Source organism: Falco cherrug, chromosome 5 (genome assembly GCF_023634085.1).
Source record: "Falco cherrug isolate bFalChe1 chromosome 5, bFalChe1.pri, whole genome shotgun sequence".
Lineage (NCBI taxonomy): Eukaryota > Metazoa > Chordata > Aves > Falconiformes > Falconidae > Falco > Falco cherrug.
Window position 1 is genome coordinate 61353797 of NC_073701.1, and position 18104 is coordinate 61371900.

Below are 18104 nucleotides of genomic sequence, written 5' to 3' on the forward strand. Positions count from 1 at the left end.
CTTGAGATTAGGACTTGGTTTGCTTCACAGCTGCTGAGTTTGGGGTTTGGGGTTTTTGTGATGGGTGGGTTTTTGCAGGAGGAGGGGAGTAACCAAAAGGGGAATATGTTTGTTATCAGTCAGCAGTTTATGAAGGGGGAAAAAAAATGTGTCAATTGTTTTCAGAGAACAAAAATGGACATGGAAAGTTGCTCCCTACTGCACCGCAGTCTTCATAACATTTCTCCTAAGTAAAGGTGTCTCAGAGCTTAGCTGTGGAAAAAATACTCTTTTGGAATGGGTATCATCTATACTTCTTTGTGACTGGCACTACTTCCTTTCAGTCAATGCTTTCCATGAGCACAGGGCTTCACTATATGAAAGAAATCCCTTTATTTTGCTTTCTTCCCATTATTTTTGGGTGTCTGTCCTTGCCTTTGTCTCTGTGTGTCACAGTGATTTTCCTCCAGACAGTCATCCCTGTTATTTAAGCCTGGAAGCACAGAGAAACATTGCCATGCAAATAGAAATTCATGACTAACCAAAATTTGTAAATCCCCTTGGGTTTCTTTCAGTCAGTTCCCCTAAAATCTTGATAGTCACTCTACTACCCAGTAGTATCGCCTACTGGGATTCCTAAAGTAGGTGCTTTTCCACCATCATTCAGGATGCAAGCAAACAGCTATATGCAGTAAATATCCACAGGAGCCAAGGCCCAAAGGTGATGTTCACACAGGCAGGGTGGGTGAGGACCCTCAAAGAAAGGAGACTTGGTACCAGCCTTCACTCCACTAAGTAATTGAAAGGAGCATAAAAAATAAAGATACAACATTCTTCTCAGCAGACCAGACTGAGAACCTGTTTCTAATATCTTACAACTTTGTCTCACTCTCTCAAGAGGTGGAAAATGTATATTCAGATCCCTTCAGCCAACAGAGAGGTCTGAAGAACATTTCCTAAATCAGCAAGTAGTAGTTTAAACTCTTGGCTATCAACAAAAGAGAAGTGGAGAGAAAAGGCTAGTGTTTAATTGCTTCATTTTGTAAAACAAAACAGATAAACCAAAAAAACCCTGAGCTGGCACAGCTGTAGGAAAACAGCGGAGACTTGAAAAGTGAAGTGCAATTCCTCTCCATCACACTTTTTCCAGGTGTGTTGAGGCAGCTCTCCACCCAGGTGTCTGGCCCTTCCAAACCCCAGCCTTCACCATCTAATGCTCTTCATGTGCTTGCTTTTTCAGCCTGATTTTTGAATTGTGGCCTCCACTCAGCAGCATGTGCCTCAGGGGGAGGTAGGGCAGTTCTACCTAAATATTGATACACCTCCCTGCATGGACTTTAGTAGATAGCCAGCTCAGATCTGTAGGACTTCCAGGTACTCACTAACAGTCCAGTGCAATACATCATTATGGACCCAGCTCCTGTTGTCTTCTGCTAAAACATCCCACATGGTCTGCTTTTGAACGTTGGGTTGTTTGGGGTTTTCTGTATTACGTTCTTCTGCTTATCTCTCTGCTCTTCTGCCCATCGTTATTCCTCAGTCAATATGTTTTCCCCCTTCCTTCCTTCCTCCCCAGTTCACTTGAGGACAGTATTTTGAATCTCTGTAAACCTCTAAGTATTATCTTCTGGTATTTTCAGTACCACCAATTTAATAAATATAAATTTAATTATTTTTTTCCCTATCTCATCAAAAGGCATTACATAGATTCAAACTCAGCAGTCTGCTGGAATTTGCTGCCTGAAGTATTGCCAGCTTGCTTTGGTTTCTGTCTGAATTCCTGTACTGGAGAGTCTGCCTGTATCAGCAGCCCCTATTAATACCTTTCCACCATTTGACGTTAATGCCTCCCTCATCTTAGTTGCTATTGTATTCTTTCTATTTGTATACAAACATGACATATTACAATATGCTTTTTTATTTCTTTTAATTATTATCTAAGATTGCAGGTGCCCTTCTCCAGTAAGTTAAAGTTTTAAAATGCTGTGCTGTCTTTCCCCCCTTGTAACAACATTCAAGCTTCATGAGCAGTCAGTTCTTGCCCTTTCAGTATAAATACAGGGGAGCAAGGTTTGCTGCTTTGATGCTCTTAGTTTCCATGTAGTCACATTAACAAAGTGCTTGGTTCAGTTGCTTTGCATTTCCACAAGAGCATTCTGTGTTTACCCAGAGCCAAAACTCAAGCTACGTTTTCCTGTTGGTTCGACCCACACTTGCTGCACTTTATAAAGCTGCTTGTTTTGTCTGTGTGTAACTATGCTGAAATGAACTGCTTGGATGCAAAAGAGACAGATCAGCTGCCCTTGCTCTGGCAGTAAACTTAATCATAAGTTCATGAGCACTAATTTGTGCTGGTTTTAAATAAGTTTTGGCAGCTTTTTTTTGCTGCTTTTCCTCTCCTCACACCCCCCCCCCCAGTTTTCTGCTACTTTGCCCATCTGGCACTGTAACATTTGTTGTTATGTTCCAGTTGGAAGCACTGTGGGTGGAATTGCAGACTCAAGTGTTGGCTGAATAGCCCTTAGGCCACCATGAACATTTCTGTTTCCACTGTCAGCTCTACGTGTTCAGCAACCTCAGTCTGGGATTCTTGGGTGAGGGAATCATTGGCTCACTGTCAGTTTTACAGCACCTCCTCCTTCCCAAGGCTCCCTGGTTCTCTGAATTCAGCATTTCAGCAGCAACTTGATGTTCGTCTAACTGCACACCAGTGAAGAGCTGTTACTTTGAGACTTCTTTGCTACACTCTAACTTTTCTCATTATAGGCAGGCTATTGCTAGTTTTTATAAATGCCAACCCCTTCTTCCCCACTGTAAATGGATTACTAGTCTCCATTACTCTTTCGAGAATCTGTCTAATGTTATTGAACTTGACATTACAAATGTTTTCTTTTATAACTTATCCAGTCTTAAGGCATCTTCTTTTAAAGAGGCTGATGGAAATATGTAATCTGAAGTCATCTAACTTGTTGCGCTATGACATACAAGATGAGCAAGAAAGGGCCTGATGGGTAGTGAACTCTCTGTGTGCGCATACGCTGCATCTGGAGCAGTTTACCCAGGGGGCACAGATGTTAGCAAGTGTAAGATGAGTCTTTTTAAGTAAACTATTTGCAGCAATCAGGGCCACTTTGGCAGCCCATCTGAGCTGCTTGCAATTTCAAAACTCCATTCACGACCTATACGGTACTGGGTGGTGTTGGGAGAGTCTCACAGGCACACCACTCAATCCTCAGCCCGCTTATTAAAATGTTTTTTAAAATTGTTTTGCTGGGGTCAGGACTGGCATCGATGCTGCACGGGAATCTACAGCAAATACTTGCGCTGGCCACCTTTCCCTTGTGTATTGATCAAGTACTGGTTACAGCTAAAGATTTGGCCAATAACATCAAGTAATCTGCAGCCTGGTGGGCTTATGGAAACTATGATGAGAGTAGCTAAATGTCAACTTTAGCTGAGGACTGGGCGTTATGCAGCAAATAAACTTCTAAAAAACTCAACAATCCTGTTTTCAAGGAAATGTGATAAGAAGAAAACTCACAAACCCTACATTTTATGCTAAGAGAATTGTTTCTAATGAGAATGTTTTCCAGTATTTCCCTTGAGACATCAGCTGCTCCTTAAAAATAATGTTCCAACTTCAATTTGCTCAATTGGAGGAAGGTAGAAGGCCCAACAGCTCGTATCAATGAATATAAACTATAACTTTTATGCAATCTGGAAGGTACCATAGCACTTGTACTCCTTCTTAGTAATTGTACCTTATATTGTTTCTTTCCCAGATAACACATTTTCCCCCTCTGGCTTTCCTTCCCATTCCAAGCTTTCCATTCATCTGAAAAATACTAGTTTAGACAATCCAGGCACAATATCACTCTAAACTCATTATTTCAGAGACTTTAATTATCCCCTCTCATCCTTACATGAATAAACAGAAGAAAAAAAAGTCACAGCAAATTGTCCATGGCCCGGATGCCTCAAGCATCATGTGAATCATCCCTCTCTTGATAGAGAAGAGTTTATATGCCTACAGAGGGAGCATGTCCCATGATCCTTAGGAAAAATCAGCAGATCTGTGGGAACTCCCAGGGAAGTTCATCCTGTTTTGCTCCACTCTGAGAGCCCTGCTCCTTTCTGTAGCACAGCTCTGGCAACTACTCCTCAAAGGCAGAAGCAAGCATGCAGGCATTGCTGATGCTGTCAGCATTCATCCCTGGCACAGTCTGTATAGAAAATAAAGTTGTTTGCTGTATAAAATTGCTGTTCTCCCTGCTGCCCGCTCCTGTAAGCCAAAAAAAACTTCATCTGAAGAGTGTTTGCATGGAATAGGAGCAGGTTAAGGGTGCAATATTGAATCTAGTGCTGCTCTAGCTCTGGTCTAAGGCTCTGGCTTGGCATTTCATCAGCTTTCCACCCCGCTTCGCTGCTGCAGGATGAGGGTGATTATGGCTCTTTAGCTTGGAACTAACGATCCACCCTGCAAGTCACCTCTGTCCTAACCACATTTTCAGAGCTATTTATAAGACTGCATTTCCAAACCTGATTTTCTTTAGTTCTTGGATCGATTTCTAAGCTCTTAAGGAATTTGTTCTGCTTCCTGGAATGGAGGAACTACTGTCTGCTGACATCTTTGCTCTAAATGTCAGTGATGTGTGCTTTGGCATAAATTCTCTTCTGATGGAGAAAAATGTGCTAATTAGCACCCAGTTATCCTGAACATTTTGAAGACAAAAATACAGCCATAGGCAATTCTAGCACCATATTTCTTTTTTGTTTCTACATTTAGTTGAGAACATCTTATTACAGTGTTTTGGTATATGAAACTTTATTCAGCTCTATCTATGACTAGTTTGTTCTGGCTCGGTTCTTTTCCTGTTGACCATGTTAGGCTTACTTGAGGCCTGTAAAGGGTATTTTCTGATCCCAACACACAGAGCTATGTGTTGGGTTTTTTTTTATTTCTTTTTAAACCATTAGGCTCCCCCCCGCACACAGGCTCAGGACTGTAATTGCATACCCAATCAATTCCCAGTGTCACCTCTGTAGCATTTTTCAAATTTGTCAACTTCCTAGGTGCTTTCTTTTCATATTTTGATTAGATTACCAGAAGCCTTAAAAATATTTAACAAAGATTGGCACCATCCTTCTGTTTGTGCTCAGAATAAACCATTGTAGTAAAACCATCTCAAGCTGAGTATGTTGTTGACGCTTTTCTGCTGAAGATCCATACAATTAGAAATTTGTGTGCTGAACTCTCTCCCGCCTAGGTGGAAAATGATTACTGATCCCTGTAACAAATTTTTCATCCTATATCCACTGACAAGCAGTCGTTCTCAAGTTCCCCCTTTTCTTCAGATGTTGTCATTAGCCACAGTTTTCTTCTTTTGAGTTGTAGTGGGGGTTTTTTCAGCTGTAAAGTTTGCTTTTGTAAAACCTCTACTAATGAAGTGCATCTTGTTCATCATCATCATGTTGTAGACTAGTCATTATTTTAAGAGGGTTCTAATTGTATGCATATGCCTCATGGTCCAAATGACTCCAGAAGTCTTTACCTGAGATTACATACCATTTCAGCTATCTTTTAAATAATGTGTTGGCATCTTACTGGAAACTTCAGGAATATAAAATGTGTCAGCAGGTCCACTAGTGCTTTAAAAGCTATTCAGCTAGCCTCCCTTGAGACGTTGTTGTAAAATCTACAATGCACAATCAGTTATGAATTGTACATCTTTTTAGCATTCATGGGTAGACCGTTAACAAGGGAATAAATAGCAGAATTTTATTTAATCCCATACATTGCTTAATATTAATTATTAAGCAAAAGACACAGCCATTCTATCCCCTTCAGCAGAAGGGCATCCATAATGCTCTGAATGCAACACACTTTCTTTCGGACAGATGGGTAAGGTCCAGCCACAGATACCTGTGGCTGTAATGCAGATCAAAATCCCTGTTTACTTGAAAGTAATAAAACTGGAGGAAAAAACCCCTAATTATGTCCACCTTTTCTAACTTGAAGTTTCTTCGGTGTAACTGTTTACATGAATATGAATAGGCTGTCATGTATCATTGGAGAGAAATAAGTATTTTGGGGCGCAATTTATTTGACCAAAGGCACATATTTACTCTGGAATGAGACAACTGTCCAGAATACATAAAGAGAAATTATTTAGTTTCATTGGTGTCAGATGTAGACATTTCTACTCAGTCAAAAGAATCCTGCCCTTAATGCGTAAGCTATGCACTCAACAGCCAATTTATTATTGCTGGGCTGTAATATCAGTTCTGTCATCCTTACTAGTCTCACTTATTCAGTGAGACTATTTACATATTAAAGTATTACTCAGCATGAGTAATAGTGCCAGCACTGAGGTTATGTTGCAAGTAGAGAGGAGAGATGTTTCCATTAGCACTAAACTTTATCTCAGAAAAATCACTGGAGACTGGCATCTTCCAGAGGTTCTGCTTTCTTTTGATTATCCTCCCTTCCTCCAGTAATTGACTCCAAGCAGTTCAACTTCTGTTATTTGGTGGAAGAGAATCTCTCTTTATCAGGGATTTATTCATGAAGTCGCAGAATGTCTGTCGTTAGGTATCAGGTTGTCTGTATCGATCACAAGCAAATAGATTACTGGAGAGTGGAGGGAGTTGTTAGGGATGGTGTTGTGGCATATGGGAGAGTGTATCTGAAGATAATGCGTTGGTGGAGGGGCTCATACATGAGACACAGAAGAATGAAGAGAGGGGAGACCTAGGTAAGACCAGGATACTTCAAGAGATAAGCAGTGGATGCACAATCTAATGAGGATAAATACAGTTAAAATCTCTATTGGCCCATCCACTTACTTGAGCTGGACATCCTGTTCTCATTTGAAATGTTTGTGATGAGTAAACTTATTTAATACTTTCCTCTGAAACTAGAAGAGAAGGAACAAGATTTCAGTTAGGTCACATTTGCTTTGTATTTGGATTAGGATGACAATTTTACTCCTGGATGAAAAAAAAAGATGAAATTGTACCACATGTTATGCCCCCTTAGGGACCTCTGCCACTGACAGTTGTGCACTGTCAAGGAAGAAAAGACCCAACCACTTGGATCTTCCCTACTGAACAACCAGCATTTTATTGAGCCTAACTCAAATCCCCAGACAGACAAACAGAAGCAGCTAATAAGGACATGAAAAAGAAACTGCAGAAACCTAGCTTCTGGGCTTTGTCCCATGGCCATGAGTTATCCCAGGTCAGATTTTGCTCCAACACGATCATGATGATAGAAAGTCAATAGAAGCAAATCATTTAAAGTGAAGATACATGTAGACCCTGAGCACTCACATAGACTTGAATTCTAAGTTAAAAACATTTTTCTTCAAAATATGGAATGTTTATCAAGATAGGAATATATATGTGTCACTATATAAATCATACAGTTCTTTATGGGCATATGAATAATCATAAAATCTGTTATGTGCACAGGCACAGATCGCTAAAGGACTGGTTTATATTAACTGCATTTACTTTAACAGAATTCTTTGCTTCTAATCCCCTTAATAATAATGTATTACTAAACTGTTTAGCCTCCCAGCTTACTCTAGTTACTCAAATTATATTTAAACAGCATTTTATCTCATTTCCATTTCTTAACAGTCTACCACTGGTGATACTTTCTTACTATATATTAGCTATACATAAAACATTAGTTTCCTGTTAAAACAATTGTGCATTCAGCATGGAGCCTCAGCAAACGTAATGGGGTAGATGAGCCCTTCTCAAGTATAAACTAATGCTGAAGGAGTCCATATCTGCCTGTTTTCCACCTTCAAAACCTGTATGCTGTTGCTGTTGAAATCAGTATTCAAAAAGAAATAGGCTTCTGTTGGCTTTTTGCTAGCATTTCTGCTGTTCACATGATAGTCCTTAATTCATACATTGTGCAGCCAAAAGGAACCCTTGCAACCCTGTCTAGCCTTAAGCATAAACCTACCCAGATTTAATTTCTATTTGAACTTGAGTCTTTTGAGGGAGAAGGAATCTTAACCCACTATAACAGAGAGCACTGAGAAGCTATTCCAGCTGTTTCAGTCTTACTATAAAGTACATGCATATTTCTAAATTAGAATTTTTCTAGTTTCTTCTCATAGCCATTGGATATTACGCCCTTGTCTGCTGGCTTGAAGAGTCGACTACCAAAATTATGCTCCCTTCAGAGGTACTGTAGATCATGATCAAGTCACCCCAGTAACTTAGCTGTCCCAAACTCCTGTGTTTCCACAGCAAGGCATATTTTGACTGTAGCAGAATGTGATTACTCTTCTGTACATGAATTTTATTGCAGAGTCATAAAGCGTGGTTTGCTCATAGTGATAATATTTAAGTTCAGTGTTCATTTGTCATTCTTCTTCTGTAGCCCCATCCTTTTCTCAGGAGGGAAAGGAGAAGCCCATTCCTTTGACAGTTTGTATTTAGGCTCTCCTGATTTATACCACAGATGACCTGTGGCTAGCTGGTGCTTTGTATAGCTCTTACCAGCTCACTAGAGGGAAGACTTGCCTTGACCTACATCACAGTTCAGCTGCCTAAAGCCAAGAGAGGAACCTACCCAAATTTTGGTGACAGTACCATACAGGTTGTTGAAAAGGATGAGCTTGAGATGCTTCAAATGGTGCTTTGTACTAGGCCTAAACAGAAAAATAACTGAGCTCAGTGAAGGTGCTGCTAATGAACACCACCATGGAAGAACTGCTAGTTCATTCTCTGAACGGGAACATGGCTCTTGTAACAGATTGAGTTCTAACCGCTATTCTTTTAAGCAGGCAAAATTTCCATTGGAAGTATAACTACTAAGATATCACTTCACAGCAGCAATGTCCACAAGAGCTTTGTTTGTGCAAGGAATACCTGATTAGGTACCAAATCAGTTATGTTACTTTGCCACCAGAAGTCATACAAAATAAGAATGGGAATTCAATAGACCGTGGCAAAACCAATTCATAATTTACACCAGTACAGTGGCCTGCACCTTGCTCTGGCTGCACGTAGCACTAAGGTAAGAGAACCGGCATTTAAGGGGTAAAGTCCCTTCCTGCCATGAAATCACTGTCAGTAGCAGCTGCTGGGGAGGTCAGAGGGTGGGAGAAGCACAGTGCAGCTCCTGCCCAAGGAGCAATGTGAAGAGCTGCCAGGCAGCTGAAGAGCAGCCAGCCACTGAGCCCTGTGCCCACCACTCGTGCATTCGGCAGCACCCACGGCTCCTGGGAAAACCACCAGACAGCCCCATTGCTAAGAAATGTTTGCAGCAAATAAAAGATGTTAACGTAAAGACATTTCCAGGATGGTTAATGAGCTATGGAACAAAGTTAGGTGGGAATTTACCCCTCCTTCATGATGTTAAGGGGATAATGCAATAAATGTTTTGTACCTTTTTCCATCAAGAACTTCACAGTCATACATGGTGGAAATTAGGACTTTGTTTAAATACAAGCTGTTTGTTGCTAAAGGTTTTTCTTTCTTTTTTCGACTCTTAAATGTGTGTGTAGGGTTAAAATCTGTATAAAACTTACTGAACTACTGTTCTTAGCTCTACTACTTGTGTTGATTACTTAGATCCCTATGTGAAGATCCATCTGATGCAGAACGGTAAGAGGCTGAAGAAGAAAAAGACTACAATTAAAAAGAACACTCTGAATCCCTACTACAATGAGTCTTTCAGCTTTGAAGTACCATTTGAGCAAATTCAGGTAATGTCAAACAGTGTTTTGTCTTCCCTTTGCATTACATTTCTCAACCCTTATAAATATTTAACAGGAATCTTGTTAATTATCACATGTGCGTGCCTTCATTAGCACCTAGGTGCCAGCCCTGTGCTACATTAGATGAGTGTGACTGCTTCAAGAGGGAAATGATAAAATGCACAGTACTTACGAAGCTTTGATTCATCAGTGAGAAATGGGTAACTGACATTTTCTGTTAACAAAAATGGATTCTGGAAAAAAAAAATATCCATAGGGTGATAGTGAAGGAGTGTGCCAGCAAAAAAGTATAGGGATAAAAGAAAAGGCATATATAGCAATTTTCCCCAAATTAGTTGAAATAATAAATGGGCATCATCAGTTAAATGTGTTCCCTATGCATTTATTGGTCCTGTTTGTTGAAAGCACTGCAGCATCCCTCTGAAGTAAAACACCTAATTTAATCACAACTTGTTTTCAAGTTGTATTCACCGCACCAGGAAAACTTTTTCAATGATTCCTACATCCCTTTGAAAAAGACATTTGAGATTCTCAGGGGTCAGTACTGCAGTACCTCTTTCTAGGCACCGCAGGGGATCTTCCAGCAGCTCTCCAGGTGCTGCTGCTGTCCCCTAAAATGACGGGGCCTCAGAGGTCAGCACAGTGAGCTGGAAGTCACCTACATTAGCAGTGGGAAATACCAGAACAAGGCATTGTGTCTTTTTTTCAGGGACTCTGTTACCTACCTTTGGGCTGAGCTACTGGAGGCAAATAATCTCTTATTCGTAAGAGTGAGATTTAACAACTTCTGATGTTAACTAGCCTTTTCTCACAAGAGAGAAGCTCTTTTTTTCCATCTCAGGAGGCATGTGGGAAACCTGCATCCAATTCACTCTCCTCCCTAAGTGAATTTAAACCTATATCTTCAATGTTGTAAGCAAGTACTCTTGTCACCTGTGCCTATAGCTTATGATGAGAGTGCAGCATTAATTTCTGCATAAATAATAAGTGTATGGCTGGCCACAGAGCATAAGATCACCTGTTAGTTGGGTGGTTCTCTTGGAAAGGGAGAGACTTTGGTCTTTGGTGTGATCTAGGTAGTGTAAACCACATAAAGATCAATTGGTACAGGCCTTCTCTATTTTTTTAAAGCATTAACCATTAGTGTGAAACTATTTCATTATTTTGCGCACTTGTTAGAGCATTCATTGGCAGGGGAGATGTATCCATGTAAATACTCTCAGAAGAGAAAAGAACTGTATGCTGGCTTCCCACCTGCCCACAGAGCCCTGTGACCATGGAGGTATTAAGCAAGGCAGGAGCTTTTCTGGGTGGAGCTGAATGTGGAAAGCGTACCTCCAGGGCATCATCCCAGTTTGAATGACCATAATTAAAGTAGTTTGGGATTACATCCTTTTGTGGCCTGTGAGAGGTCTACGTATGAGTTAGGTGCCATGCTACTCGTAGTTTGAAAGTTTAAATGGCCTGAGCCAAACTGGGAGCCCTCTCTTGATTAGATGAAAGCATGGTACAGGTTTTGAGACTCTGTATCTTGGACTTTGACAGCAACTGGCCCAGGAGCCAAGGCCTACATTTCAACTAAAGCTGCCTGCTTGGTTTTTATTGACTTGGTACTGACAAAGGTAATAAAAATAGACAAGGTGAGGCAGTAAGAATAGTGACTGGAATGCATCATCAGCCTGTTTAGAGTTTCTTCATAGCCCACATGCAGCGTGTACTGTGGGGTTTGTGGGCTCTAGGAATCAAAAAATGGGAAATCCAGTGGGGTCTAATTCCCATTTATTTTAATAAAAGCTGGTCTGTGTGCTTGTGAAAGATCTCATAACAAGCATCAAAGACACAGAGGCAAAAAAAGGATTAATCAAGTTGAGCCTCTCTAGCAATTTAGTCCATGAATGTCTTGATTTCCAAATAGGGACAGGACTGGGGAACTGGAATGGGCACCTCCAAGTTATCAGATCAGAGTTTTGGCATGGTTAAGTGCATTCTGTGGGTACTTGGCCATTTTGCTTTATAATTCCATGTCAGTTTTGTAAGGTGGAGATAGGACCTGCAAGAAGTATTGTGGTTTAGCTGTTTAAATTTTTGCTTGCCTTTTTTTTTTTTTTTTTAATGTTTATTATAATAACTTTATAGGTATTTACTTCAGTATATAGCTTCAATGTAAAATCTGTAATTACAGACTTTGGTCCATGGTATTTTGGAGTTAGTTATAAAAGACTATATTTAGAAGTTATTTCATTATGGTTAGTGAAGTGATTGCATCATTAGAAAAACACATTTTAAATGTTATTTAGACTTAGTATGGTAAAAACCATTGTGGCTTTTGGGTAACTCATGTAAAAGTCATTAAGTAAACTTTCACAGTCAAATAAAAAATAATGGTTATACAAGTTTCTTGATTGTTGGAGAGCGAAGACAAGGAGCTCATGGAGGGAAAGCAGCTCAATAGCAGTGAATCTATGCTATTTAATATGGGCCAAACAGTAACACTTTCAACAATTTAATAGTGACTGTGGATTGTAGCTCTTAAGGAAGAAAAGTGATGTCTTTTAGGGTAATGGGAGAACACCACTGGGAAGTCAAATGCTGTTACTACAGGCAGATCAAGCATGTGTTTTGTCATGTGCAAGACACACTGCCTTTGTAGGTAGCAATGTCTCCAGGCCCTTTCAGTCCAAAGAATGCTTAATCACACCAAGCAAACTGTTAATCCAAGTGTTTATTAGCAGAGGTGGTGCTTTCTACAAGCACCTCTTGGGTTTTGCCGTGCATCTGTTCCTTTAATACATGGTACAAAGGCAAAGAGATGCTCACATTTCTCTGCAGGTTTAAGCCAGAGACCACGAGGTGAAAATCATCTCAGAGTTAATCATCTGAGCTAGCTGTTGTGACATCTTTATAGAGCAAGGAAAAGGGTCTTTTGTTTACAGGGTTCATTGTTGTCTTAGGATTAATGCCCTCCCCCCCAAGAAAAGAAAAACCCAATAGTAACTAGCCCGCAAGCTTCTAGGTACAGCAGGAAACTTTTTTTTGTACTGTAAAGTAATAGTCTTGTGCTTACTTTTTATATCTGTGAGTGTAATACACATCTAAAACATAAATGTTCATTTGGGGAGGTACCATCAACATTAGAAGTGAGTGCATTGCAAACAGCAACACTGAAACATCATTTTGGCATCTAGAAATACTTGCTTCAGGATATTGCCTTTTATCGTGAGTGCTCTAGGGAGAGTCTTGAGTTTGATGTACACTTTTGTCATCAGCAACTATATAAATACTTTAGTGCCAGTTGGAATCATCTCTCTCTGGCTCAGTGAATTGTACAATCTTGTAAGGGAATGGACTCTGTAAAATAGACTTCATGAACCTGGTCTTGCAGGTATGCTTAAAAGAGTCAGCTGCTTTTAAAAGATAATTCTATTGCAAGCACTGAAATTAATCATTCTAGTAAGGAACCCAGATTCTACATATATTTAAAGCCTTAAATTTAAAAACCTGATGCTTGAGAATAAAAGATTTTTCTGGGAAAAAAAGTGCTTCAGGGCATTTCTTCCTCCAATTCAGGAAACTCACACGTAAAAAGGAGCCGTGTGTATTTAGCATGGGATAGAAATGAATCAGAAAAAGAATTGTAGGTTCATCTTCAAAAATAAAGCTCCCTAAGGAGAAGCGTTTACAATTTAGTAAAATCAGCCCAAGGCTGTTAATGTCTTAGGCACTGTTGGGGAACAACACCACTCCACTGAAGGGAATAGCTGTTTGTGCTCTTTCAACAAATACTGATGACCTGAAGGAGAGGAATGTGTGCATGTGCAGGCAAGTGCATACACAAATGCCTGCCTTGAACATCACCTCCCAGTGTGCTCCAGTCTAAGTGAATGGAAAATTACCTATGAGCCGTGACAGATGGGCTCGCGCAGATTTTGTGGGATAGTTTTACCCAGTTTGCCAGCGATCACTGTTCCTACAGCAGAAGTGGCACCCCAGCATCAGCTCAGTTGTAGGTGTGTCAGAGCCCTGAGACAGTGGGGTTTATACTTCTTTCCAACTACCCTGAGCATGCAGCCTGTTTTCTAGACTCCTTTATAAATATATTGAATATACACAATATACATACATACTTACATGTGTGCACATGCACATAAACACACAGATGAGTACGTGTGTGTGTGTACTTATATGGTAACAATAAGAGCTATCTTCTAAACTTATCTGAAAATAACTGATTAGCATGCTGGATGTATGGCTAAGAGTTGTTTAGAAGCAGAAAAAGCAATTAACAGAGAACAACATTGCAGACGTTAACTTGGGGAAGTGCTTTTTCTGAATTTTAGCTGCTAACTTATTTACTTAAACAATAGCAATGTGTTAAATTGCACTACTTTTGAATTAACTTACCTTAAGTTCTCCATTTTAGCCCTACAGAATTCTAGCAGTCTAAGTTTTCAATAACAATTCTTAAAAAAATCCATAAATTGTGAATCTGTTAAAGGAAAAAAACCCAACCTTGATTCCCATATAAAGCTCTTCGATGCAAGGGGGCAACTTTGCAGTTAACAGGGAGGCTGTGAACTTAACTTTACTTGGAAGGCTCTCAAGAAGCAAAGACACAAGTTTGAATTTGCTTCTCGCTGGGGGAACCTGCAGTGGCTGTCACGCACTTACCCCCTTTGTGGAGTCTCCATTGCTGTTGTCTGTCCCAAGATTCATCTCTGCCCACCTTCCCCTTACCATCATGCTCACTGGTCTTTCTCTATCTCATTGCAGAAAGTGCAAATTGTTGTGACTGTTTTGGACTATGACAAGATTGGCAAGAACGATGCCATCGGGAAAGTCTTTGTGGGCTACAATAGCACCGGAGCGGAGCTGCGGCATTGGTCAGACATGTTGGCCAACCCCCGGCGGCCCATTGCACAGTGGCACACCTTACAGCCCGAGGAGGAGGTAGATGCCATGCTGGCAGTCAAGAAGTAAATTAAATTAAATTAAATTATGAAGAAGAAGAAGAAGCCTTTCTGCGTTTGCCCGCATAGTGCTCTTTAGCCAGTATCTGTAAATACCTCAGTAATATGGGTCCTTTCATTTCCAGCCATGTGTTCCTGACACAGATCAGTTGTACTTCTAAATTCCCATTTTAATTTGCACAAATATAAATGTAGAGAGCCCTCTAAAGGCGCTTAATTTCACCACTGCCCCCCCAGATCTACTCTTCTTTTAAGCAATATGATGTGTAGATAGAGCATGACAGAAATTATTTATTGTATCACACAGTTGTATATATACACCAGTATGCTGAGAATTTATTTCTAGTTTGTGTATTTGTATGTTGTAAACGTTTCCTAATCTGTGTATATCTAGATGTTTTTAATAAGATGTTCTATTTTAAATTATGTAAATTGACTGAGATATAGGAGAGCTGATAATATATTATAGGGTAACTATTGTATCGTCTGCATTCCAGAAAAAAAATTCCAACTTGTAAGGCACTAGTAGTGTTACACTGACATCTTAAAGGACAACTTAAATCTGAGCTTTCAACTGGACCATCCTAATAACACGCTACACGTCCACAGTGAATCTTGGAGGGGCAAATTCAATTGGGTAGATTTCTTTCACAGGCAACTTAGCATGATCTGAGCAGCTCCATGGCTGACCTCAAGGAGATGTAGCCAGAAGCCAGGATATAATTTTTTGTATATATTCCAAAGCAAAACACATAACAGACTGAAATGGCTTTAGATTGAAAGTTGAGGAAGCAGTTTCATAGGAGGCAATGATTTCATCTAACGTACAAAGTAACACCATTGCAGAGGTTGTGCAGGGACCGGGGGGGGGGGGTGGGGGGGGGGTGGGAAAGGAGGAGGGAGATGCAGAGCTGTAGCGAAATGCTGCCATGAAAACAAGGGTAGCTCTCCATTATCACCTTTATACAAAATTTGCATACTGTGAATTCCATCCACAATTCCACATTATAATGAGTTTGCACATTAGACTTTGTAACAAAATATTTTATTATACTGACTCAGATTAGAAGGAATGCAGAATATTTTTTAGACACAGCCGTGTGAGTTTATTATACAATAATAGTTTCATGGTGAACAGACAGTATTGTAATCCCATCAGAAGATGACAAAATTTAGCCATAGTTCTAAATGCACTTCAAAGTAAGCCAAAAGAGAACAGCTAGTGACCTTTTATATACTATTTATACTTAAGTTTTAATTTGTCCTTTAAAAAAAAAAAGTGAAAACAAAGAACAAGTTCTAGAAAACTGAAGCAACCTCTTCTGTATACTAGATGCTCGTTTCAGGAGGAGTTTTTAAATGTTTTCAATGTTATTATGTAGTAAATGGCACTATTATGAAGCTATTAGTCATTCCATAAGAGTCTTGAAAGACTGCTCTGTGTATCACTGTGACTGCCGTGTGTGCTTAGAAATGTAGTTTTCTCAGTGGATAGCAATCAATTTATTCCGTAGTGATATTGTAATAATACTGCCATTCCCTTCTACTGCACTGCCGAAGGAACGCATAGCACAAGCAGTTCTAGTTATTACGGACCAATTTAGAACTGGAGAGCTATGCAGGGGACAAGGATGCTATATTAAATGGGTTGACCACGCAGCATTTTGTCAAGCCCTGTGCAATACTCTACATTTCCAATCGCCCTCGCCCCCCACCGCTTTACTGTAGATAGTTGTCTTACAGCCAGCCAGCATGTCATCTCAGCTTGTACCATCTCATCAAGTCATTTAGGGCATCACTTCTATCTCATGTACTGTCCTTTGAGGCCCCTCGCTTATCTTTCCAATCTGTGAATATATTTATAATGCTTTGAAGAGATCATTATTTTCAGCAATGCAAACGACCCCAGAAATGTGGAAATGCTATAACTTTTGGAGGGAGGCGTGAGAAGTAACCATTAAAGTTCTTATCAATTGTAGCTAACGGAAGTTATTGAAGACAAAGAACAAAGATGAATGTAATCAGAGAACTGTGTACTGAAAACTAAATTCCACAGCCTCCCTCAAGGCTTTGCTTCTGGGAGAGGTGTGACAGCCTGAGAGGTCAGTGCCGTGACGGCCAAGCACCAGTGTTTTCAGTACATTTGACAGAACAGAAGGAGCAAAGAAGTGGGAGGAGAACAAGTCTGGATGTCTCCCCACCTCCAAAAGTCAGAATAGCAAGACCCATTTCCTTTCTTTTTTTACATGAAACACAGAAAAAACACAAGCGAGACATTTTCTGATAGAAACAGGCGCATACATGCAAAGCATCAAGCTGGAATTATTTAAAATCTTAACCTTAAGGACCAAACCCCACCAAAGAGAAGTAGACAGGTAGCTTTCCAGCACAAGAGCTTCATGGTCTCCAACTTTTGGTTGTTCATTCAGGATAGCTGCAGGTTCAAACTGCCAGGACTGACTCATTGTGTTAAGGTATTCTTAATGCTTTCTCTTCCTACACTGCCAGACTGAATGTCACCATAGAACTGGTTTGTGAGATACGATGATTCACAGAGACTGAACCTGCCATGTGACCAAGATGACATTTTCATCCTCAAAAGAAGCCACATGTACCTTTCTGACAAAGCTGTGTGAGGTATTAGAATCTGATGCTGTAGAAAGATCCTAGTTGCCTTTGTGTATATTTACTGCCTGCTTGAGTGTTTCTCTGTGTGGGTTTTCTCTGTATCTTGTAGAAATGTTTGGGGTGTTTTATCCTGCCATATCGCTCGTGGCCCGCGAGCTGACAACTTTAGCCGTATTTTACCTTCATTTTTGATGAGGTGGTTTATATTTTGTTTCACTTTGTGTAGTGACTTCCCACAGTAGAGTTTTCCAATTGTCGTTAAAAATAACATACATATTACACAGATATTCAATAAAAATGTTTTATTTCCTGTTGATGTTCTAGCATTTTTCTTTTGATACAAAACTTTGAAAAGATGTTTCACTTTAGCACAATCATAAACTTTGAAGTGTTGCAAGTGTAATAGCACAGCACTTTTCAAGGGGCTGTGACAAGCTGCTTTCATCAGCGTGGTTTGCTGCAAGACAGTCACAGCCAGTAGTGCTCCAGTAGATGCATTCTCCACCTCTGCTGCAGATGAAGAACTATCACCTCAGTTTCCCAAAAGCTTGATTATTTGCCTCCAAAAACATCACTCTCTGTCAAAACATGGACTAGCTACTATACCACAACAAAACCTCCAAGTAATTACCTATGCATCAGCACTTTTCAAGCCAATTGTGTTAAGAGCCATGGCTGAAGTTTTCTTTTGGAGAGAGATGGTATATTTTAACCTACATTCAAGAGCTACTTCTGAACTGGCCATAAAAATCAGGCCTCAAGTAGGCTAAAGATCGTTAAATAA

At 40.1% G+C, this 18104-nt stretch overlaps 1 protein-coding gene across 5 annotated transcripts in view; it reads left to right on the top strand.

Moving 5' to 3' along the window:
* SYT1 (synaptotagmin 1) overlaps positions 1-17634 on the top strand; it is a 357459-nt gene extending 339825 nt beyond the window's left edge. For all 5 annotated transcript variants that reach the window (XM_055712129.1, XM_055712127.1, XM_055712131.1 and 2 more), the window contains 2 exons: positions 9580-9713; positions 14496-17634. In XM_055712129.1, coding sequence (XP_055568104.1) covers positions 9580-9713; positions 14496-14702 — 341 coding nt within the window. In that variant the 3' untranslated portion in view covers positions 14703-17634. The remainder of the gene's footprint in view (positions 1-9579; positions 9714-14495) is intronic.
* The last annotated feature ends 470 nt before the right edge of the window (positions 17635-18104 follow it).